We start from the raw sequence: 10,014 nt of genomic DNA on the forward strand, positions 1-10,014 counted from the left end.
CAGAAGTTGTATATTCTCAGAAGATGCACATATGTTGGCTTAAATGTAACTATTAAACTGCATGGGATGGAAGTTGAGTTCCTTTCTGAAGGACACAAACAGCAGAGAGGCTGATAAGCTCTTATCTAAAGATGGGGAATCTAGCCACTGGTGGAACTTTTGTTCTGAGTAGGATATTCAAATGTGGGTTTGGAACTGAACTCAAGACAGATTCTTAGAGGCTACAGTCCAAAAAGATCCTGGAAGGAGAAAAGAAATATCTAAAGAAAAATTTTGGGGCGGCACCTCAGTGGCTCAGTTAGTTAAGTGTCTGACTCTTGATTTTAGCTCAGGTCATGATTTCAAGGTGGTGAGATCCAGCCTGGCTTCAGGCTCTCTATTCAGTGGGGAGTCTGCTTGAGATTCTCTCCCCCTCTCCCTCTGCCCCTTCCGTGTGCTTCTCTAACATATATAAATCTTAAAAAAAAAAAAAAAAAGGGAATGTTTTTTGGATGTTAGGTGTCAGTCTTCCCCTTGAAATCTTCAGTAACATCTAAAATGTCCTGCTTGTCCTGTATCCCACCACTAATTTATTTAGTGACTGTGTTACCTGGTAAAAGTGTAACATATATTCTTAAAACTCATCAGTGAAGATAATGCATCATTGCTGAAAACCTACTTATAATAGCAATATTCATACGCTTATAAACGCCTTTATTTTCTGATTCACAAGTTAAATAACTGATTCCTAAACCAGTAGGCAGATTTTCCAGGGTGCTATCATCTTTGGTTATCCTCAGGTTATGTTCCCCATCTCATTTTTTAAAAAAATTTTATTTATTTATTCATGAGAGACACAGAGAGAGAAGCAGAGACACAAGCAGAGGGAGGAGAAGCAGGCTCCATGCAGGTGCCTGATGTTGGACTTGATCCCGGAGCTCTGGGATCATGTCCTGAGCCAAAGACAGACACTCAACCGCTGAGCCACCTAGGTGCCCCTCCATCCAAGTTTTTTTTTTTTAATTTTTATTTATTTATGATAGTCACACACACACACAGAGAGAGAGGCAGAGACACAGGCAGAGGGAGAAGCAGGCTCCATGCACCGGGAGCCTGATGTGGGATTCGATCCCGGGTCTCCAGGATCGCGCCCTGGGCCAAAGGCAGGCGCCAAACCGCTGCGCCACCCAGGGATCCCTCCATCCAAGTTTTTAAAGTGGTATTACCTTTGCCATTTTTTCAACAATATGCCTACCATGGGCTACCCAGTGTTGCTACAATAAGCACCAATGATCCGACTGAATAAACCCAGAATTTAGGCCTTCATGGAACTACATTCCAGAAGCAGATGTCTTCCTCAAGAAAGTAATGTTACATACCATGCTCAGTACCATGAAAGAACTGAAAATTGAGACAGAAAATAACGGCGTGGCAGAGGGGAGATGAAAGTGAAAATATGGGATCCCTGGGTGGCGCAGCGGTTTAGTGCCTGCCTTTGGCCCAGGGCGCAATCCTGGAGACCCGGGATCGAATCCCACATTGGGCTCCCTGTGTATGGAGCCTGCTTCTCCCTCTGCCTATGTCTCTGCCTCTCTCTCTCTCTCTGTGTGACTATCATAAATAAATGAATGAATGAATGAATGAATGAATAAATAAATAAATAAATAAATAAATAAATAAATAAATAAATAAATAAATAAAAATATGTTAGGGAAGGCCTTCCTGAGAAAGTGACGTTTAAATTGAGACATGAAAGACAAAGTGGCAAGCAGGAGGAAAAGTGTTCAGACACAAGAAACAGCAAGGGAAAAGACCCAGTGGTGGAAAAGTTTCATATGTTTGACAATCTGATGGAAGGTCCCTGACTATGGAGATGTAAGTAGGAAGGAGCATGGTATGAGTTTATTTTCTGGGTGCTTAATATGTGCTAGACATCATGCTAAGTACTTTAATGTACACTCTTAGGTGATCACTACCAAACCTATAAAGTTAGATTCCCTCTCCCCATTTTCAAAATGACATAAACAAGCATAAGAAGGATTAAGAAACTTGTTCAAAATCACATAGCAAGTGCTGGAGTGTAAATTCAATTCAATGCAGTATGTATAACTTACAGCCAAAGTTAGAAGATAAGCAGCAGACAAATCAAATGGAGCTTTATATGCCACAGTAAGGAGCTTGAGTTTTATTTTAAACTCAGTGGAAAGCCACTGAGAAGTTTAAACGTGACATTATCTGATTTACATTTCTACCATGACTGCTGTGTGGAGGAGTTGCATTGGGTAAACAAAATGAAACCTATAAGCAGTCGGGAGAGAAATGATGGTTGTCTGGATTAGATGTAAACCAATTCAAGATCTATTTAGGAGCAAATCAAATTAGCCTTGCCAATGATTTAGAGACATGGAATAAGAAAAAAGGAAAAATTGAGAATAACTCCCAGGCTTCCGGCTTTAGTAACAAATAGATCATGATGGTTAATCATGAAATGGCTTAGGATCAGACTACATTTAGGAAAAGGGACAGTCATTTAATCATTCGACAAATCTTTGTCTTCACAGAGCTTCTACCACTGGAGTGTGTGTGTGGGGGGGTGCAGTGAGACAAATTGGTATGTAAACTGTAAGACAGCGCTAAGTGCTATGGAAGACAACAAAGCAGGTTAAGTGGGAAAGGAGGTGACTATTTTAATTAAATGGTTAGTTTCTCTAACATATGAGCAGAAGCCTAAAGGAAACAAAGGAAGCAGCTCTGATGATTTCTAGAGGAAAAGAGTTACTGGCAGTCCCACATAAGACTTCACTGGCCCTGAGACAGGAGTGTTCCTGGTATGTTTGAAGGACTGCCAAGGAGGCCAGGATGGTCCAGCAGGGTGGGTAAGGGAAAAAATAATAGGGGAACAGACAACATGGAACTTTTGATAAGGATTTCACCTTTTCACTTTTGGTAAAACAGGAAACCCTTGCAAGACTGAAGATTTGGAGAGTGGTGTTACTTCAGCTGCAAGGTGAAAACTATACTGCTAGAAGGGAGCAAGAGTGGAAGCAGAGACTCAAGCAGCAATAATCCTCTGGAAGACCAGACCAGAAGTACTGAGAGGGACAGATTTAGATATATTTTAAAAAGCAAATAGGATTTGTTGATGAGATTAGATATAGTGGCATTAAGAGAGAAGTCAAGGAAGGCTAGGCAAGTTTTTTTTTTGACCTCTATCTAAGAAGAATGAAGTTATCATTTACTGGGACAGGATGCGCATGGGAGGAAAGAATTTGTCATGGAAAACCATGAGTTCAGTTTGCCATATTAAGATGGGGATACTTATTGCAAATTTAGAAACAGATGTTGAGTAGGCAGCTGTTCATTGGATTTCTGAGAGGTCTGCGTTGGAGATGAAAGTCTGGCAGTCTTAGCACATAGACATTATTTAAATCATGGGAATTGATGTGGGAAAAAGTAGAGAAGAGGGGCCTGAACTGAACCCTTGATAAGCTCCATCAGTTAGACATTGCCATCTCATGCCTAGTAGTCTTTTAATGAAACTGGTTTAATTTTTAAAGCTATCACTTATTACACCAGCAATTTCTAAACCCATCAAATGCATCAATGAGACACAGTAATGAACTAAAAAGATACCATACAAAACTCAAAAGAGAAACTCCATTTATGATTAGAGAAACAGTAAGCACTCAAAACATTTCCAATTATAGATGTTGTACAATCCTGTTAAGTGCCTGATATATGATATATTCAGGCTGTCTGGATTTTAAATCTGGTCTCTATGCTTATAGTCTGTGACCCAGGCAAGGCACTTACTGTGCAGGTTCCTCAACAGTAAGTTGGAGGTAATTACGTTTTGGGTTGTTGTAAATGAATTAATACCTGAACTTTCCTTCTTAAAAAGTTATCTTACTATCAAAGACACCAAATCATTGAAACAAAAGTTGAGACCCTGCAGTTGATCACGCTAATTTTTCAATTAGTTGGGACTAGTAGCTCTGTGTTTAGATTTTAAAACAAGGCCAAAACATGTCCCTAAATTCAGTTCTCTTAACTAAAGGCGTACGCCTCCCCGTCTGTATTTTTAAATAAAGCCAAAGACATCGCCAAGTGCCTTAGTATCCAAAATGAACTTCGGAGGCAGAGGGGGAAAGGGAGCAACTAGGAGTCCTAGTTGACACATCAGGATAAGCGGTCTTGTAACGAGGTCCAGCTGTGACACGGGGTGCCACGGCCCGAATCCTTCTTAACCAGGTATGTGATCCTCTTGTCTCTCCTCTAGAGAATGAACGTGCTTTCGAAGATAAAGGTTAAGCCAAGCTTTTGAATGGAAGTGCAGCTCAGGCGCCGCGAATCCAACTCTACGACAGCAGAAGGGGGAGGAAGACTCCTCTCGAGTCACCATCTATCCCTTACCTTTAGTACCCAGGAGCGCCGTGGGGTCAGACTCTTCTCGGGTGGGTTAATGGGGAAACCGCGACCTTCCCTCATCTGGTCCCCAACCCCGACCACGACCCCTGGGGGAGCAAGGCGCCGGCGCAAAGCTGCTACCCTCCCCATATTCCCTTCCTCTCGCGGGGCTCTGGGACCCGGACCCGGGCCCCAGGCTCTAACCTCCGTTCGCGGAGCGGTTGGAGAAACCCCGGGAAGAAACAATAGAGCCGCGGCGGCTGCCGTACCTCTCCCGGTCGCGGCCGTCGAAGTAGACGAAATCGCCGTTCTGGACGCACTTGGCACAGGTCAGCCGCCGGCGGGTGGTGTTGCACAGCGGACACCGCTCGACCGCCACGTACAGCCCCTCCGCGTCGTCCACGGAGTCCACCAAGTCCCGGGCGAGCGGCCGAGGCCCGCAGCCAGAAGCCTCCGGCGCCCGGGCTCCCTTCCCACTGGGAGACGCCATGATGGCCTGAGAGCGGAGCCAGTCACGTGGGATTTTGTTTTCAACCAGGTGCATCCTGGGCGAGGAGGAGGGGCCTGGGCGGCGCCGAGAGGGCGGGCGGGGTCCCGGCGAGCCCCTCGGCCCGCCTCTCGGAGCTCCGGGCCGCGTCTCCCGCCTGCACTGGGGCAGCCCGCCCCGAGCGTGGAGAGTTAGAAGTTCGAGGGGCCAGTCAGCCAAACACGATGTCATCATCCGCTTCAGCATGCCACGCCTACAGGTTGACGCCTCAGACTTGCGCAAGACGTAGTAATAGGATGCCCGAGGGACTGGGGAACACGGATTGGGAACAAAATAAGGGAATTTCTTTAATTCGCTATGGGTGCTTTTAAAGTGGGCTAAACCTACTGCAAAGTCCGGGAGGGGGCTGGGTCGTGGAGGTATTTCGGCTGCCGGCCCACCCACCCCCCTCTGTGGCTAACTTCTCCGTACCTGTGTTCTTATCTGTTCGGGGAAATACGGCACCTACCCGACGTGGCGAGGATTAACAGGAACCTGAAAGTACTTTACCCGATAATAGAGAACAAGCGGAAACAATCGTGCTAAACGTGGAAACCAACGTTACCTTTCCGAAAACTGAATTTTAATGTCCAACATTCTTCTACTCTGGGCCATGCTCTGAGAAAGAACTTGAACTAGTCAGAATTTAACCTGATTTCCATTACTCCAAATTACTTTCTGTGAAGGTCAATAGGGGGAGTCGGAGGATTAAATCAGAGTACTGGGGTTTGCAAATGCCTCCAAACCACAGAAGGAAAAAAGAGAAGTGTGCCTGTAGGTCAGTTGACCTAGGCCAGTGATTCTCGAGGATTATGTTGGTAGGTTCAACTGATGACTGCCCTGAATTCTCCAGCTGCGATTTCTCTCCCAAGTTCCACACCCAGAGAGTCACAACTGCCAAGGAGTTGATTGATGGACAGTGGCCACCACAAACGGGGCATGTCAGAAACAGCTCTCCCTCCTCACCAATCTGTTTCCTCATCTTGGTGAAAGACATAATCCCTGACCACTTGGGAACAAGAGCCATGAGTCATGTTAGCCCCATCCTCCCGGATAGCCTGTACATCTCCATCAAATTCTGAGGATTCCACAATGTAATTGGGTCTTGGATCTGAACCCTTTGTTTCATTCCCTTAGTCTTACACCATCTGTTGCAATACCATGACATAAGACAACAGCACACACACAAAAAAGCAAGTCCCTAAGCTGTTTTCAAAATAGAGCTTACACCAAACCTGAATGGTTCCTGAAAGTTTATTTTTAAGAAAGAGAAATCATTTCCGCTGATCATTTCAAACAAAAGGATAGTTTGTCTTAAGGTTTCAGACGTTTATGTTTCATTTGTATTCTGACAGGATCCTTCAAGGTGCCTGTATCTAATGGCCAGGACCATCTCCTCAATATTTTAAAAGGCAAAAATAAACACATTCATTTCTATCCTGCTAGATGATGATGCAGATAGAATCTATTTGATGTAGTTATCTGAAATTTCTGTATATTCCTATGTATTTTCAGAGAACACATGTTAATAGACTATATCTTTTACAAGAGCAGAGCATTAAATTTTAATGATTAAACATTAAATATCATTCTCGCAAGGCCCTAAATCAAATTCTGAAATGTTTACTTTTTCGGTTTTTAAAATAACGTGTCATTTTGAAAAAGAAATTTCTTCAGTTCTCAGGCATGGATCCTCAAAGGGTCATCCTTTAACAAAGTCAAAATCTGCATGAATAATCTACAGTACAATGGTTTGTGTGGAGTTATGCACACTCAAATCAATATAATGTGAGATGCTGAATGACATACTCAGGCTTTTTTAAAACCCTTTAAAATAGGATAGATGTTTTCAAATGCTTCATAGATCTCAGAACGTTCTTTGGCACCTATAAAGAAATCCAAGTTTATATGATCTTTAATATATACACAATACCCAAATTCTCTTAAAACTAAAATTTCATTGTCATCTCCAAGTACTTTAATATGAAGGCATCTCTTTAGGTTTACTGGAAAAGTGACATTTTGGTAAAGACAAAAGAACTTGGTGATGACAGCCATATTCCCACAAAAGCATACCTGAGGGCAGAGTTTTCTAGTACTTTACTACGTGGGTGTATCAGTTCATCTTTTGCCTCACAGAGCACAGTATGAAATATGGGATGTTATCTCTCAGCATGTCATGAATATGACCACAGAACAAGACCTTCATCAGCACCTGTGGACATTTAGATATCAGCAAAAGAGACTTCCTTTGATCCACTCAGGTCTAGTTAACACCTTGATTCCCTAATATTGACTAACAGAATGAGAAAAGCATATATTTCATTGTATGAGAAGAGATTAGAGGAGGAAAACTGTACCACTGTTACTCCTTAGAGACTTAAGTTTCAAGGGGTCTTTAATTAATTATAACTACTGTAGGGATTAAAATGGATTAAAAACATTTATTAGACACGCTCCCTACTCTTGAGAGCTGGCAGTCAGATGCTGGTCATCCCTCACCACCACCCATTTCCACTAACTACTTCCACCTTCAAGCTATGCAGGCACAGTATTCTGAGGGTCATGGATGTACTGGTAGTACTGTTATATGGAGCTCTCAACTAATCAGGAAACTATTGCCTGATACCACTGTCAGGAGACAAGGAGATTAAAGAAAAGAATATAAAAACTGTTGGCATGAAGAGAAATGGAAAATTGCTTAAGTTGATTAAAGACTCTTACGAGCCATAAAGCTAAGGCTCGGTAAGAGAGAAACAACCCATGAGAAGTGGTTATCTGGCTTAAGTCTAATGAGGGGAAATCACCAAAAGGAGGATCACCAGATTTGACAATCAGGTAGAAATCAGGATTCAGAATCAAGGATGAGCTATAATACTACTTTTAAAATGGAAAATAGCAAAGTGTTGGCAAACATATTGAGAAACTGAAACTCTCATACATTGGTGTTGGGAAGGTAAAATGATTCGGCCACTGGGGAAAACAGTTTGGCAATTCCTCAAAACTATTAAGAATTACCATATGATCCAGCAATTCTACTCCTGGGTATATGCCCCCAAATTGAAAACAGGTACCCCAACAATGCACATACAGACACGTATTCATCACAGCACTATTCACAATAGTCAAAAAGTGGAAATTATCCATTCATCTGTTGATGGACATGGGTTAACACATTGTGATATATATACATGCAATGGAATATTACTTAGCCACAAAAGGAATGAGGTTGTGATACATACTACAGCGTGGATAAACCTCAAAAACATTATGCTAAGTGAAAGAAGCCAAACACAAAAGGTCACACATGACCTTTTACATGAAATGTAATGATATGAAATATGTTTACATGAAATTCTGTTTACATGAAATATCCAGAATCAGTAATTCCACAGAGACAGAATGCAGATTCGAGGTTGCCAAGGGCTAAGAGGAAGGAGGAATGGAGAGAAACTACTTAATGATACAGGATTTTATTTTGGAGTAATGGAAATGTTTTGGCACTAGATAGAGGTGGTGGCTGCAGAAATTGTGAGTGTGCTAAACGTCGCTGAATTGTTCACTTTAAAATGGTTAGGTTTATATTACATGAATTTCACCTCAATTTTTTAAAAAAAATGTTAAAGAATCAAAGATGAAGTCCTCATAAGCTTAAATTTATTTGAGAGACAAGGACAAAAAGTTACTTACTCCTTGCCAAGGAGTTTACTATATGTGAGTCTCCACTCTCAAAGATGTGGGGTAGGAAGAAGTGGGGGCGGGGAGGAGGTGAGTGACTGATGTGGATAACAAACTGTATCTTTGGGGTAGGAAAAACCTTGTAAGCCTCAGATTTTTATTGCAGCACTAATATTTTAATTTCTCAAGTGATTGTTTTGTAGAAACCAAACAGTGAGTTGGGGAAGCAGTAAGTAAATCATCATTAAAAAAAAATCCTGCCTCTAGTTTGATGGACTCTTTCTGCTTTTAGGTACATTTGAATGTGACAGCTTTTTTATTAGGAGGTAATGAAGTACAGTAGATCTAGCAAACATCCACCTACCCATTCAACCTCCATCCCTACCCACAAAAACCAAGGTTCCTTTTATATTTGAGAAACAGAGGATCTAGGTCCAGCATTCCAGGTAACTATGTACTTCGGGTTTTCATAACACTTAAAAAAAATCGTACCTAAGGGGATTTTGAAGCCCTAAAGTGTTTAGCATTCTGGCATCCACCGGAGAGCGGAAAACACCTCGCCCAGAAGGGAACAGACACAGAGAGTGATCATTATTTTATATCACAGAAAAACATCTATAGACACAAAAGGGCTTGGTCGAAATTAGCTAATACAATTTCCTTCATTTCCTTCATGGGAAAACTAGGCCCAAGAAGTTGAAGTCCCCCTGAACCATGAATAGCAGCTATGTGTGAAGACCTCATGTATCCAGAATCCCTTCTAAAAGTCATCAAATAAACATGGGCAGCATTTGTAACTGGGTATTACAATGAGGGGATTTGCTCCCTCTAGGCAAATATTTCCTCACTGAAATATTGGTATCACAACTTAATGGGCACCTAATTGATCCTGTAGTCCTATTAATCTAGAATCAAACATCTCAGTTTGAAGCACCAGACTCTAGTTGGAGGACTCTTGCCTTTTAAGCAAACCTTACCAGTCTTTCCAAATACTTCAGGTAATAATGACCACCACTTTGGGCGATAAATAGCACTCCTAGCCATGGTGGCTGAAGTGAAAATTCCGTGGCTGATGCAATGAAGAAAGGACTGGCTTTGAAATCAGACTATATGGGCTTGAATGCCAGCTCTACCACTAACTAGGTTTGAAATCACAGGCAAATTGTTTAACTTCTGAGTTTCCATTTCCTTACTGTAAAATAAGGACAATAGTTTTCTCAGAGGGTTGCTATGAGTTATGTGAATATTTGTAAAAAGTCCTTTGTAAACCATAACATTTTACAAAATCTAAGCCATTTTTAGTCCTAGAAGAAGGTGCTTCAGGATCAGGGATGTTGGGATGGCAGGTCCAAGTACACATGGTTTATCATCTGGTTCTGGAAGAGACAGTATCACATAACTTGTGTCCTTCCCTAGGGCTGATT

General features: G+C 42.0%; 1 protein-coding gene across 1 annotated transcript in view; it reads right to left on the reverse strand.

Annotated features, from left to right (window-relative positions):
• Positions 1–6,513, reverse strand: part of ATG14 (autophagy related 14) — a 36,659-nt gene extending 30,146 nt beyond the window's left edge. The window contains exon 1 of the mRNA XM_026000644.2: positions 4,656–6,513. Coding sequence (XP_025856429.2) covers positions 4,656–5,119 — 464 coding nt within the window. The 5' untranslated portion in view covers positions 5,120–6,513. The remainder of the gene's footprint in view (positions 1–4,655) is intronic.
• Between the last annotated feature and the right edge of the window lie 3,501 nt (positions 6,514–10,014).

The sequence above is a fragment of the Vulpes vulpes genome, chromosome 6, assembly GCF_048418805.1.
Source record: "Vulpes vulpes isolate BD-2025 chromosome 6, VulVul3, whole genome shotgun sequence".
Taxonomy (NCBI): Eukaryota; Metazoa; Chordata; class Mammalia; order Carnivora; family Canidae; genus Vulpes; species Vulpes vulpes.